Source organism: Aphidius gifuensis, linkage group LG4 (assembly GCF_014905175.1).
Source record: "Aphidius gifuensis isolate YNYX2018 linkage group LG4, ASM1490517v1, whole genome shotgun sequence".
NCBI lineage: Eukaryota > Metazoa > Arthropoda > Insecta > Hymenoptera > Braconidae > Aphidius > Aphidius gifuensis.
The window spans coordinates 12,450,689-12,466,751 of record NC_057791.1 but is presented as its reverse complement, the minus strand read 5'-3'; the positions used below and the strand labels follow the sequence as shown (position 1 = coordinate 12,466,751).

The following is a 16,063-nucleotide window of genomic DNA, read 5'->3' as shown; positions in this document are numbered from 1 at the left end:
AAATAAGAAAAATAATCAAAATAAGTATAAAATTGGTTATAAAATAAAATTACTCACTGCTACAATCCATGTTTACTTATTTCGTTATTACCAACTTCTCTAATAACCTTCAGAACCATTCCCAAATACCCAAATATTTCAGCTTCATCTGAAATTAAAAAAAAAAAGTTCAATCAATTTATGTATGAATCCAAAAAAATTTTAGAACTTTTAAGTAAGGTAACTCATTAAAAATAAAAAAAAAACTTGATACATAATACACGAACTATCACACAATAATAAAAAAAAAAATTTATAGTTTTAACTTTTATGTGTCTTTACACATTGCCGGTTATTTGTTAGAACTCACTCAAATTGGGATGCTCTAAGAATCTCTAAAAAAGCAAAATGAAACAGTTCTATCTTTAAAATCCAACACCATTTCCAACACACGCACACACATACATCTCCAAGTTACAAACATCTCAAGCAAAAAAATAAAAAATACAAAACCTATAGAATAATCTTTAGAATAATCCTGGGAGAAGAATTATTGTTTTTTTTTTTTGTTTTAAAATTTTTGAAATTTCGTTTTCTTTTTATATGCATGCACTTGAAACTAGACTATAAATTTCATAACAAAAAGAATCAAAATCCATCACAAGGGGAGATGCCATCGTTCGCCATGGCGCCAGATGACTTAGTATGTATGCATGTGTGTTTGCAAGTGTATTTTGAAGTGTACCTGCATAAGTAACATGGCGATGATTTTATTAATGAATCAACGACCTTGTTGTTTGGGATTAAATATATAAACACTATGTTTTGTTATTGATTTAAAGGATATATTATTATGTTAAATTTTGGAGGTTTTTATAATTGCAAAATATTGATAGGCATAATGCTGATGAAGATGACACATTTGCCTTGTTACATAGCTATTTTCGTTAGATATTTGGTTTTTACACTTCTTTTTTATGTTATGCTTGATCGATGCTGAACAATGCTAATCGCTTAGATAGAATCTTACCTTAGATAGAATCGTACCGATAGATGTTTATTTACTATTATTAGTTTTATTATAATAATGATGATGATGATGATAGTGATAATATGGCCATGCCTTTTGACTGATGGAAAATTGGCAGGTCCGCGTCTTGTTGATATAACATAACCTCACACACTCTTTTTTAATATTAACACTGTGTCACGATACATTTTATGATAATGAAGAAGACACTAGGGCTGGGCTTCAAGACAATACGCAAAACAATTAAACACACTAAATAATAAACTCTATAAGCAAATATACCTATATTTTGACTTTTTTTTTTTTTACTATTGAAAGACTGCTTTGCATAGCGGTGTGACGTTAGGGATGTGCGATATCAGACGATATATCGGGGGACCCGATATTTGTACCCGATATCGACGATATATTTATTCGATATGGATAAGCGTCAAATATCGGATATTCGATATCACTTTCGGAATATCGTCACGAAAATATCGGTTGATATACCGACTGGAAAACTACTTACCAACAAATTTTAATGGCGGCTTGAATGACCACAGCCAATCAAAGATCAAAGAATATTCAAACGTATTAATTTAATTAGCTGTGAATTTATGAGTTTGGACTTATGAGTTTTAAATAGACAGTTGACAATTGATAATTAATAATTATTAATAACAAAATCATTGGAAACTATAATCAGTAGTAAAAAAATTGAGGAATCGTGTATTCATTATTGCATAGTCATGGTTCAATAAAATGTTGATTAATAATTACACATTTTCATTATTATATTTTCTGAGTATCGTATGATAAAATATTATTAATAAATAGAAAATCTAATTATTCTTTTCTGGTCTTATAATTAATAAAAAAAATTACATTGTAAAAAATTTTATTATAATTTTTCCATAATTTGTTATTAATACGCCAATTTATCTGCAATGATTAAATGAATAAATGAATAATTCAATAATAAGTAATAGCAATATCCGAGTTATTTCATGAAAAACCAAGTATACGTATCAATTTATTAATTAACTTACGATTTAATTTCAATAGTTTCTATAATTATTAGTAATCAATTTTGAATTTAAAAATGGACGGACCATTTTTTTGTTAACAGTTGGTAAAATCAATTTACCTCGATATTATCGAATATCCGATATTACTTCGCCAAAATATCGGTTCGATAACGATATCGTATTTTGATATCGCGATATCCGATAATATCGATATTGGCGATATCGCACATCCCTATGTGACGTAAAACTGAAGGAATAAAAAAAAAATATTTGTTTCTCTCTTCTTCTGTTTATCAGCCATCAGCATCCGTATTCACAAGCAGTGTTGACCAGTGTTGGGCTTTTTTGGTTTTTGGAATATTATACGCATTTCGTATAATACACGTATTATACGGATAAAACCGAATAAAACGGATGAAACGTATAATATGGCGGTGCTGCATATATACATAATACATGTAATTTATTTTTAAAAAATAAAAATGTATTTGAGTGCATGGGGTGCATTCCTTTAATAAAAAATTTTTTTTCGTTTTGCAATTTCGCCCTGTAATACCGACTAAAAACTAGAAACAGAAAAAACGACAAAAGTGATAAATTTCTCTATGCAATATTCCAGGCATTACAGTTTACGATAATGTGTGGTATGAGCTATGTGACAATAACAAACAATCACAACAAGTCAATTTTCTATTTATTTCAGTTTGATATAAACATTGAACAGTTATCCATCTAATAATTGGAAGCCAAAAAAAATAATGTCATGTGCTAGTACTGCCACTACAAGAAACAGCTTTTTCCTATGAAATTTTGGCCAGTATTACAGGGCGAAATTGCAAAACGAAAAAAAATTTTTTAAGGTGCGAACTCACGACAAGCTAAAATTTCCACTTGTAAACATGGCGGCCAATGGCGGTGCAATGGTGGCTGCAAACATAACCAAATTATAACTAAATTCACTAAATTATCACTAAATTTACTAAATTTACTGCAAATCCATGGTGTCTCTCCATGACACCGCCAAGCTTGTTCTAAAATCATGGATTTGCAATAAATTTAGTGAATTTGGTTATTTTTGCAGCCGCCATTGCACCGCCATTGGCCGCCATGTTTACAAGCGAAAATTGAGCTTGTCGTGAGTTCGCACCCTTATTAAAGGAATGCACCCTTTAGCTACTGCTTTTCTTTGGTATTTATCAGTATTTATTTATTTATTTAACAAATAATTGTCAAGACAACAGTCAGTAAAAATGTTCAAAATAGCGTCCGAGGTATCTTACAGTTTTTTTACAGTATCTTAAAGTATATTACTGTAAGTGTAAGAAACCTTAAAAATCGACGATTTACTTATCACTGATACCCACTCTAAAGGCTTGTGGTCACTAGCATAGTTTTTCGACCAAGTTCTATGCTATAGTAAATATGCCAAAAAAAATGAATACACAAAAGAAAGCACCTAGTGTAGGACATAGGGGGCTGGATCAGCCATGTTTTAAATCTTATTTTTTAAGAATTATTCGTTCAACGCCACTGTTCCCTCTTCAAGTTTGCATGACATGCGCATTGAAGTTAAAAAAAATAAATACACAAGAGAAAGCACCTACTTTCAAAACTTAAAAACTCACGTGCTTTTTCAGCTTTTGCGCAAATGCGTGGTCATGATGCGCCAACAAAAATTGACGAAAGAACGCACCTAGGGTCCGTTCAGAAAATCGTATTTTCTCGGATCGTCAAGATGGCGGACGTGAGTGCCTCACTGAAATATAATAGGTGCTTTCTTTTGTGTATTTAGTTTTTTTCACTTTAATGCGCATGATCATGCATCAGCTCATATTATGCAAACTTGAGGAGAGAACAGTGGCGTCGAACAAATAATTCTTAAAAAATAATAATTAAAATATGGCTAATCCAGCCTTTCATGTCCTACGCTGTTGCAAAGTGACTTTTTGCTGACTGCGCATTCAACTGCGTCTGCGCGAAAATAAATAGGAAAAAAAATAAATACACAAAAGAAAGCACCTAATAAAACTGCAGTGAAAGTGAACTCTTATGCTTAGCCAATGAACGGAGTGTCGCTATAGATAGCAATATATTGGTTGGCTTTCCCTCTCACTCACGAACGCGCACAACAACTCCTGTACAGTCAACGTACACACAAACTAGTACAGTACTAGTAGAACTGCAGTATTATTATTATTATATTCCTGTATTGATACTATATATAAGCTATATAATTTTTTGTACTAAAAATAAACCTTGAAATAAATGTTGCTTTATTAAAAATTAAATGATATTTTGATTACAGAAACACAAATGAGTATGATAGCGGAAGGGATGGAGATTAATGGGGCAATTAGCAATTCATATGAATCTACTGCATCTCAAATTTAATTTTGTTGAAGGATTATATACTATTTTAATGATAATTATTTAATGAATAAGTCATTACGACTTTTTGATCAAAGTGTTATTTTTTCGAATTTTTATGACATTTATTAAGGTACAACCAGGGAAAATTAAAAATAATGACGATTTCACGAATTTTATAGAGTAGATAATTGAAATAACAATACACCTTTTTCTTTAATCAGTTTTTTTGTTATAAGATGTTTTTTTGATTAATTAACTGTTAAAGATGGTCCTTTTTTTTGAGGTTAAACATAGGCTCTTATGGAAAATGATGTTCGGCTTTTCATAATACCCCATCGAAATACTTGAAAAAATAATGCCATATTTACCAAAAACTAAAGGAAAAAACTAGAAAAAAAGACGAAAAATCATCACCTAAATTTAGTATGGGTTTTAATATTTAATTTCAATTAATAGAGGATAATAAATTTTTGTCTTTGTCTAAATACTTGAGTGGAAGTGAGAAACAGTATTCTCTTTCTTATCTTTCGTCCTTTTCGCACTCATGAATATGTAATGTTTTTAGCAAACATCCGCCAGATATCTCTCATTTTGCCCCGGTTGTACCTTAAAAAAACATTTTTAATTTTTATAAAAGAGGTATTTTTTGAATTTGGAGGAAATTTCTTGTATATTTTTTTTTATTCACCTATATAATGAATTATTGTAATATAATATTTTTTAATAAATTTATAATCAACTTTCTAAGTCACAATGAAATTTACAAAATGCTAAGAGTGTATTTTATGTTGATATTTCGATTAAATTAATAGAAAATGAAAAAATATATAGGTATACATATATCGTGTATAATAGGACATAGAAACTTGAGTGTCTTAACCACTGAAATATGGAAAAACTGCACCCGTATTCACAGGGCAAATTTTATACAATTTAGGGCTTTTTTTTGCCACTGATGGCGCTTATAAAATTTTTTTTATATAGATTTTACATATAAAAGCTCTACAAGCGCCACCGGTCGATGAAAAAAGCCCTAAATTGTAATGCCCTGTGAATACGGGTGCTGGAAGCCGAACTTCGTGTCGCCGAGAGAGAAACTCAATGGTTGGAATGTTGTCCTTGTCGGTACAGTCACGTCAACTATAATTGGTTGAGACTACTGAAATATAATGTAACTTTTATACCGTGTAGTATTAGTTTGTTTTGACGTTGACTGTACACGATTTAATATGCGCATGCGTGAGTGAGAGGGAATGCCAACCAATGTATTGCTATCTCTAGCGACACTCCGTACATTGGCTAAGCATAGGAGTTCACCTTCCAGTTTTATTATATTTCAGCACCCGTATTCAGAGGATGTTCTCATTAGGGCGTTTTTTTTCCGATGGTGGCGCTTGTGAAGCTTTTCTATGTAAAATCTATATAAAAAGTTCACAAGCGCCGCCATCGGAAAAAAAAAGCCCTAATGAGAACATCCTCTGAATACGGGTGCAGTGGTCTTAACGCACTAGCTTTTGACTGTAGTTGGCGTGACTGTACTGACAAGGACAACAGGACAACCCTTGAGTTTCTCTCTCGGCGACAAGAAGTTCGGCTTCCAGTTTTATTATATTTCAGTGGAGTGCCTATCTAAATTGCTGGGTAGGCTGGACACGACATCGAAACCGTTTCGGTATCGGTTTCGTTTCGTTTCGGTTTTTCAAGACAAAACCGGTACGGAACTGACTTCTGAATCGATGGAACAAAACCAATATTTTTAGCATATTCGTTGTCTAAAAAAAAACTTTTCATTTACTACAAAATTTTAGTGATTACAAAGATACATACGATAAAAACTTTTGAATTTTTTTTGACGTGGATTTTAAAAAATAAATAACTTTAAAATATTAAAACTTTGCTAGATGCGCGGCACACTGACATGAACAAAAGCATGGTTTTGGCGTACGACGTAAACTTTGATTGCTAGTGTGTTGCCGCGCACGGCGCACACATGTACTACTAAAGAACTTGGTTTTTTCATCAGTGGCGCCACAAAAATTTCAGGACACGAGAATAAAAAATAGAGTTATTAATATACGGGCCCTTCGTGGCATAAATATTGGTTCGGTGATGCGACCGGCACCCGTATTCAGAGGATGTTCTAATTAGGGCGTTTTTTTTCCGATGGTGGCGTTTGTGAAGCTTTTCTATTAGAGGGGGTATAAGCAGAGTGGAGCCAAAGATGATTTTTACCTCGGAAGTGACGGAACCCCCTTATACCCACTCCATACGGCGAGCTCAAAATGTCGGACTAATGGGACCTCGGTGGCTTCACACCAGCACCCGTATTCACGGGGCAAAATTGTTCTCATTAGGGCTTTTTTTTTCCGCTGATGGCGCTTGACAAAATTTTTTTTATATAGATTTCACATAGAAAAGCTCCACAAACGCCACCATCGGAAAAAAAACGCCCTAATGAGAACATCCTCTGCAGTCCAATTCACAGGGCATTACAATTTAGGGCTTTTTTCCTCTACTGGCGGCGCTTGTAGAGCTTTTGTATGTGAAATCTATATAAAAAAAATTTGACAAGCGCCATCACCGGCAAAAAAAAGCCCTAAATTGTAAAAAATTTGCCTTGTGAATTGGACTGCTGAATACGTGTGCTGTGTTGGGTAGGTATGATACCAGTGTATCATACAGCAGTATCATACACAGCAGTATCATACAGTATGATACATCTCCATTATCATACGCCGTGTATCATACATTAAGAGTGCCTCTACATTTTACTTTTTAAACTATTTTCACTGAAATATAATAAAACTGGAAGCCGAACTTAGCGTCGCCGAGAGAGAGATTCAATGGATGGGCTTTTGTCCTTGTCGGTACAGTCACGTCAACTAAAGTTGGTTGAGACTGTACTGAAATATAATGTAACTTTTATATCGTGTAGTACTAGTTTGTTTTGACGTTGACTGTACAAGATTTAATGTGCGCATGCGTGAGTGAAAGGGAAAGCCATCCAATATATTGCTATCTCTAGCGACAATCCGTGCATTGGCTAAGCATAGGAGTTCACCTTCCAGCACCCGTATTCAGAGGATGTTCTCATTAGGGCTTTTTTTTCCGACGGCGGCGCTTGCGAAGCTTTTCTATGTAAAATCTATATAAAAAGTTCACAAGCGCCGCCATCGGAAAAAAAAGCCCTAATGAGAACATCCTCTGAATACGGGTGCGGGTGCAGTTTTATTATATTTCAGTGACTATTTTACTGACGCCATTTTGCCTATCCGCCATTATACACATATTTGGCGCCCAAAAACAATATGTCAACATCCAACATAATACATATGTAATCTCAAGAATTTATTAATATTCATTAATAAATCAACTAACGAAAAATGATTGTGTGTATTTTATTTGAATAATCTCAAAAATTACAATAAAACAATGAGATAATAGACATGATATGTAGGCAAGGAGGGTTTTGACAAGTTCTAAGGAACATCATGAAATGCCAGGAAAAAAGATATTTTTATTAGCTTGCAAAAAAAAAATAATAAATACAGTAATTATGAGATTATAATCACATAGATAATTTAACATCACTTAGTATCACAAATATATTTTCCCTGTCATTCTTCATGAGAAACGTATTATATTAATCTCGGAGACCTATTTGCCAAGTTGACCTCTTTCATCATATTAGCATACTTGAATTTATTCCAGGCGAACTCATGAGCCAATTTTTTAAAGAAGTCATAATATTGACTGTTAAATTATTTTCTCGTATAATGTTTTGATTGTAATAAAATTTTTTATACACGTTGATGAATTTATTTATTATTTATCATGTAAAAAAAAGAAACAGTTTGACAGCTGTGTACAGTGGTGTGAGTGAGAGTTTAATAAATCATTTAGTTCATTTTATAAAAAAAGAGGGCACTTTCAACTATCATACACTTTATGTAGTATGATACGTATGATTGTATGATACCCCGAAAATCGTCGAATTACCCATCACTGCTTCACACTGCTTATATCCACTCTATTTTCTATGCGAAATCTATATAAAAAAAATTTTGTCAAGCGCCATCAGCGGAAAAAAACAGCCCTAATGAGAACAATTTTTGCCCCGTGAATACGGGTGCGGGAAGCAACCTTAACATTTATTGAAAAAACTAAAAAACAAATAAAAAAAAATAGTTGCCTGTTGGCAGTTGTTTGTTTTTTATTTATTTTATTTATAAAGTTGAAATTTGTTAATAAAAAATTTTTTCCAGTTATTAAAAAAAAAAAAAAAAAAAAACGAAACTGACGAAGTAATAATCCGCCATTGTTGTTGACATATATTTATTTGTTTACATATTGTGCAACAACCTAACCCTCAAATAATAAATATGTCAACAACAATGGCGGATTATTTTTTAAAAAAAGACGCAAGGTGGTGTCGCGGGCTCTGCGTCAAGCCGCAAGCATTCTGCGTCTTCGTTTTAGAAAAATCGCAAGTGCCTGCGTCAGTGCCGAGCGACTCACGACGCGAATGCGAATCATCCTAAAGAAAACAACACCGACAATTTTTAATTTCACCGAAGCTAGAGCTGTGAGTCGGTTATTAACCGGTTAATAACAGGCGGTTAGAAATTTTTCGGTTTTAAACCGAAAAAGGGAGGAGCCTGCGCACGAAAAGCTGCGCGTACTTTATACTAAGTGCTTTCTTTTGGGTGTTTATTTTTTTTTCTGTTTATTTTCACGCATGCGCATTTAAATGCGCAGTCGGCAAAAAGTCAGATTGCAACAGCGTAGGAGATGAGGAGCTGGACCAGCCATGTTTTAATTCTTATTTTTTAAGAATTATTTGTTTCGACGCCACTGCTCTCTTCTCATGTTTGCATAGTATGCGCATGTGCATGATCATGCGCATTAAAGTGAAAAAAAAATAAATACACAAAAGAAAGCACCTACTGCTTATGTGTGTACAAGGCTGAAAATATTATTTTAATAACAATAAAAATAATAATTTATTATTAACAATATTAACATCAAATATTATTTATTCAATGTCAAAATAATATAAATAGTTCAATTATGTTAATACAAATTCGATCGTAGTGTCAACTGAAAAATTTATGAATAAAAAAAGACAGTAGAAAAGGTAACCATCATAACAACTTTATTTTTGATGTTATTAATATTTTTTTAAACATGTTTCTGAAAAATAAAAATTATCAGTGATAAATTTTGAATAATTATATAACAATTAAAATTATAATTTGCAGTTGATTTGTATATCGTATTCAGTTCAGAGAGACTTAGTTGTTGTAAAAAGAGAAAGTGAGTTTAAACCCAGAGTTGACAGTCTATACTTTTGTTGTTGATATGTCATATATGTAAGTAAAAAAAGTAAATAAATTTAGTTCAAAGAGATTAAATAACAGTCCATATATTTTATAGATACTAATTTCAACAATGGGTCGTTCTGAATCTGAAGTTTGGAAACATTTTAATGTTGTTGCAAATCCTGAATGCAATTACAAGACAGGAAGTTATAAATATTGTGGAAAAAAATATGTTTCAAATGCTGGTAGAATGATGAAGCATCCTGCTCAAGAATGTCAAAATTGTGATGATGAAATTAAAACAAATTTTATGGAAATGATGGTGCCAAAAAATAAACCTGATGTCAGACAATCATTTGAGCAAGTTGTAGCACTCATTACGAAGAAGAAGAACAAAACAACTCAAAACATAGGCTCAATTGACAAGATTACTGATACTAAAATATTATCAGTCTTAAATTTTCTTCCTTTTTTTATTATTAATAAATATAATATGGAATCTACAGGTCTTGTTAATATTATTATACCCAATCATTATTTTTCATATTTATTTTTATTTTCAATATGTATCATAAAATTTTTTTTTTCAACTCGAGTTTTATATGGGTTACTCAAATATTATATTTTTTTTGTTCATAACGATTTATTTAATATATTAATTTATTGTTTATATTATTAACAATTAATTATATTAAACATTAAAATAAGTCTCTGATTTTGGACCTATCATAAAGCTTAAAATTTTGCGCATGCGCGCCGATGCCCCATCCCCGTTTGGTTTTAAACCGGTTACGAACCGTTATTAACAGTTATTAATGGTCAAAAAAATAAATAACCGGCTAATTATCAGCTCTAACCGAAGCTCACTTAAAACCGGAACCGAAACATTCTAGTCAGATCAAGTTTGATCTAGTCAGATCTGATCAGATAAGATTTGATCTGAAACCAGATCAAGTTTGATGAAATTAGATCTAATTTGATCTGATTTGATCTGACGATTTTTTCCTGGGATGTTTTAATTCTTATTTTTTAAGAATGATTGATTCGACGCCACTAGGTGCTTTCTTTTGGGTGTTTATTTTTTTTCACTTTAATGCGCATGATCATACACATGCGCATATTATGCAAACATGGTGAGAGAACAGTGGCGTCGAACAAATAATTCTTAAAAATTAAGAATTAAAACATAGCTGATCAAACCCCTCATGTCCTACGCTGTTGCAAACTGACTTTTTGCTGACTGCGCATTCAACTGTGCATATGTGAAAATAAACAGGAAAAAAAATAAATACACAAAAGAAAGCATCTACTAGGTGCTTTCTTTTGTGTATTTATTTTTTTTCACTTTAATGTGCATGATCAAACACATGCGTATGTCATGCAAAATTGAGGACAGAGCAGTGGCGGCGAAACAAATAATCCTTAAAAAATAAGAATTAAAACATGGCTGATCCAGCTCCTTATGTCCTACACTCCTATGCTGTTGCAATCCGACTTTTAACCGACTGCGCATTAAACTGCGCATGCGCGAAAATAAATAGGAAAAAAAATAAACACCCAAAAGAAAGCACCTACTGTTCTCTCTTCATGTTTGCATAATATGCGCATGTGTATGATCATGCGCATTAAACTGAAAAAAAATAAACACCCAAAAGACAGCACCTATTGTGTTTATTTTGTGAATTTAATAATTTTTTTTCAAGACACAAGAACAAATTACCAACTAATAATGTAGAAAGAAAGCGAAAGAACTAGGAAAAACCAATAACAATAAAGCAATAAAAAATTTTAGTTAGGTACTTAAGTTTCTTCATATGACCACAAGACTCCGTGCGTACCAGTGCGTACGCTCCGTGCAGCTTAAGGGTACGTTCCAAAAATCACTCGGAAGCCCGGCACCCGCACCCGTATTCACAGGGCAAATTTTATACAATTTAGGGCTTCTTTTTGCCACTGATGGCGCTTGTTAAATTTTTTTTATATAGAATTCACATACAAAGGCTCACAAGCGCCGCCAGTGGAGGAAAAAAGCCCTAAATTGTAATGCCCTGTGAATACGGGTGCTGTATTCACAGGATGTTCTCATTAGGGCGTTTTTTTTCGATGGTGGCGTTTGTGAAGCCTTTCTATATGAAATCTATATAAAAAAAATTTTGTCAAGCGCCATCAGCGGAAAAAAAAAGCCCTAATGAGAACAATTTTGCCCCGTGAATACGGGTGCTGCAGTCCAATTCACAGGGCATTACAATTTAGGGCTTTTTTCCTCTACTGGTGGCGCTTGTAGAGCTTTTGTATGTGAAATCTATATAAAAAAAAATTGACAAGTGCCATTACCGGCAAAAAAAAGCCCTAAATTGTAAAAAATTTGCCCTGTGAATTGAACTGCAGCACCCTTATTCACGCGGTAAAATTGTTCTCATTAGGGCTTTTTTTCCGCTGATGGCGCTTGACAAAATTTTTTTTATATAGACTTCACATAGAAAAGCTTCACAAACGCCACCATCGGAAAAAAAACGCCCTAATGAGAACATCCTCTGAATACGGGTGCTGAAGTTCAAGATTGTGATCATAGAAAATTTTTGATATTTTGTTGTGGTAGACAAGATTTTTTTCCATGAATTTTAATAGGTGCAAATCAAAAAAATATTATTGATTAATTATTAATAATATTTATAGAAATACTTTTCACAACTGTAATAAATAAGAAAAGCAAGTGGCATGTATGCAATATGGCTAATTTTGTTGTTTGCAATCAACAGTAACCTCCAGTAACTTTTAAGTTTATTTTATTCCTAAATTTTTCTGTCTACTGCGCTGTTTCCGGGCTTCTGAGTGATTTTTGGAACGTACTCTAAAGGCTTGTGGCCACTAGCATAGTTTTTCGACCAAGTTCTATGCCATAGCGCTATGGAAGGAAAAGTTCACATATGACGGCTATAGGGCGGCGTTTTAATCGTTTCTTGAAATTGTTTCAGCTGTACCAACTTGCTTACAAACACATAAAAGATAAATAAAAATATAACCTTTTTTATTTGTTGACAATTTGATATTTTAACAGTCAATCATTATATATATGTACTATACATGTGTAAATATAAACAAAGAAATTTATTAACACCGCTAACCATTGTTGTTGTATTTTTTTAATGTTGGCTGTATCGAAAAAAGCTAGTGTGAAGTTAGCGGTTCTATGCTAAAAATGCATGCAGCATTTTTTTAACATAGTCCCATTGAAATATAATAAAACTGGAAGCCGAACTTAGCGTCGCCGAGAGAGAGATTCATTGGATGGGCTTTTGTCCTTGTCGGTACAGTCACGTCAACTAAAGTTGGTTGAGACTATACTGAAATATAATGTAACTTTTATATCGTGTAGTACTAGTTTGTTTTGACGTTGACTGTACAAGATTTAATGTGCGCATGCGTGAGTGAGAGGGAAAGCCATCCAATATATTGCTATCTCTAGCGACACTCCGTGCATTGGCTAGGCATAGGAGTTCACCTTCCAGTTTTATTATATTTCAGTGGCAGGGATGGGCATGTATAAAACATAATGTTCTAAACCATGTTTAAAACTATGTTTAAAACATCCTTAGTTTTATCCGCTTGTATATAACATTTCCCTCTAGCGGTGAAACTTGGAACTATCATCAAAAGTAACCAAAATAAATTACAATCCCGAAAAAAATCTCAGGAATTGATGTGACATATTTAGCACAACCAGTAGCTAAGGAAAAAATGTAGCTAAGAAAAGGATGTAGCTAAGGAATTGATGTTGCTTGAAACATAATTTTTCTGGCCACAATAATTCCTTAGCTCCATCTTTTTCTAAGCTATTGCTTGTCCTTAGTCATTTATTTATTTAATAAATAAAGTAGATGTTATTTTATTTTTAAAAAATAAAAATGTCCAAGGAAAAGCAGTAGCTAAAGAGAGGATGTGGCTAAGCAATTAATGTTGCTTGAAACATAATTTTTTCGGCAACCGTAATTCCTTAGCTACATCTTTTCCTTAGCCACTGCCTGTCTTTGGGATTTCTATTGATTTAATAAATAAAATACATGTTATTTTATTTTCAAAAAATAAAAATGTCCGAGGAAAAGCAGTAGCTAAGGAAAGGATGTGGCTAAAGAATTAATGTTGCTTAAAACATAATTTTTTTCGGCAACTGTAATTTCTTAGTTATATCTTTTCTTTAGCTACTGCTTGTTCTCGGGATTTTTATTTATTTAATCAATAAAATACATGTAATTCTATTTATTAAAAATAAAAATGTCCAAGGAAAAGCAGTAGCTAAGGAAAAGATGTGGCTAAAGAATTAATGTTGCTCAAAACATAATTTTTCTGGCCACATTAATTCCTTAGCTACATCTTTTCCTTAGCTACTGCTTTTCCTTGGACATTTTTATTTTTTTAAAACGGATAACATGTATTTTACTTGTTATATAAAGAAATGAGTAAGGACAAGCAGTAGCTAAGGAAAAGATGTAGCTAAAAAAAATTATATGGTTAAAATTTGAGTTACTGAGAGATCACGTGGGTTTTATCCGTTTTATCCTGTTTTAACCGTTTTAAACGTTTTATCCATGGATAATTGAAAACAACTCAAAAACTCACAATATGCCCATCCCTGGTGCATTCCTTTAATAAAAAATTTTTTTTCGTTTTGCAATTTCGCCCTGTAATACCGACTAAAAACTAGAAACAGAAAAAACGACAAAAGTGATAAATTTCTCTATGCAATATTCCAGGCTTTACAGCAGTGTTGGGTTTGTATAATACCGCGGTATCATACCGGTCGTAAACCTCGGTATAATACCGGTATTATACCGCGGAGGTTTTATACTTTCATACCCTCTGAAATATAATAAAACTGGAAGGTGAACTCCTATGCTTAGCCAATGCACGGAGTGTCGCCAGAGATAGCAATATATTGGTTGGCTTTCCCTCTCACTCACGCATGCGCACATTAAATCTTGTACAGTCAACGTCAAAACAAACTAGTACTACACGGTATAAAAGTTATATTATATTTCAGTAGTCTCAACCAATTATAGTTGACGTGACTGTACCGACAAGGACAATAGATCAACCATTGAGTTTCTCTCTCGGCGACACGAAGTTCGGCTTCCAGGATAGCTATTCTCGACATAATTATCCCCTCAGTTATCCCCGGCGACAGGGATAACTATTTTGTGGAAATTTACCTTAATTTATGGCTTTATTTGTATCTTCTTCAATGGTTTCCATCAAACGACTATATCGCTTTCGAGCATTTTCATGTTATCCCCGGTACAGGGGATAATTATGTCGAGAATAGCTATCCAGTTTTATTATATTTCAGTGTTCATACCACGTTAGTAACGCCATCTGTAGGCATTTTCGTATTTTACGTCACACACCATTTTGAATTGCTCATAATTTAAATTTAAGAATATCATTCCTTTAATTATAGCATAATAGTAATGATCTTCATCCTTTTCTCAGACTTTTGTCAGTAGTAATATATTTATTGAATATATTAAAAGCTATTGACAAATGTCTAAGGAGAGGATGTGGCTTACCTGTTAATTTCTTTGGCTCAATTAATTCTTTATAAATCAACATGTGGCAACACCCTTCCTTAGTTATTTTTTTCATAGTTTTTTATTTATTTATTTATGTAAAAACCTATTGGAAAAATGTCTATGGACAGAATGTTGTTTACCTGTTAATTCATAAAATATTAATTTAGCCAAAGAAATTAATACGTAGGCAACATCCTTTCCTTAGCTCATACTTTTTCCATAGCTTTTTATTAATTTGAATAAATAAAAAGCTATAAGGGAAATGGTAGCTAAGGAAAGGAAGTTGTCACATGTTAATTTATACGAAATTAATTTTGCCAAAGAAATAAACATGCAGGCAACATCCTTTCCTTAGCTACCATTTTTCCTATGACCATTTATTTATTTAAATAAATAAAAACCTATGGGAAAAATGACAGCTAAGGAAAGGAAGTTATCACATGTTAATTTATACGAAATTAATTTTGCCAGAGAAATTAACATGCAGGCAACATCCTTTCCTTGGATAATATTTTTCCCATAGCTCTTTATTTATTTAAGTAATAAATGGTCATAGGAAAAATGGTAGCTGAGGAAAGGATGTTGCCTGCATGTTCATTTCTTCGGCAAAATTAATTTCGTATAAATAAATAGCAACATGTCTTTCATAGCTTCTACCACTATGACCATTTATTTTGTTAAATTAATAAAAAGCTATGGGAAAAATATTAGCTAAGGAAAGGATGTTGCCTGCATGTTTATTTCTTTTGTAAAATTAATTTCGTATAAATTAACATGTGACAACTT

At 32.6% G+C, this 16,063-nt stretch overlaps 1 protein-coding gene across 3 annotated transcripts in view; it reads right to left on the bottom strand.

The window, feature by feature from the left end:
* Positions 1–1,478, bottom strand: part of LOC122855093 — a 66,607-nt gene extending 65,129 nt beyond the window's left edge. The window contains exons 1-2 of one of the 3 annotated variants that reach the window (XM_044156248.1): positions 1,010–1,478; positions 58–148 (exon numbers count right to left, since the gene is read on the bottom strand). In XM_044156248.1, the coding sequence (XP_044012183.1) occupies positions 58–70 (13 nt within the window). In that variant the 5' untranslated portion in view covers positions 71–148; positions 1,010–1,478. Of the gene's footprint in view, positions 1–57; positions 149–349; positions 367–492; positions 651–1,009 lie in introns of those variants that run through there. The other 2 variants (XM_044156249.1, XM_044156250.1) reach the window with 2 other exon arrangements.
* Between the last annotated feature and the right edge of the window lie 14,585 nt (positions 1,479–16,063).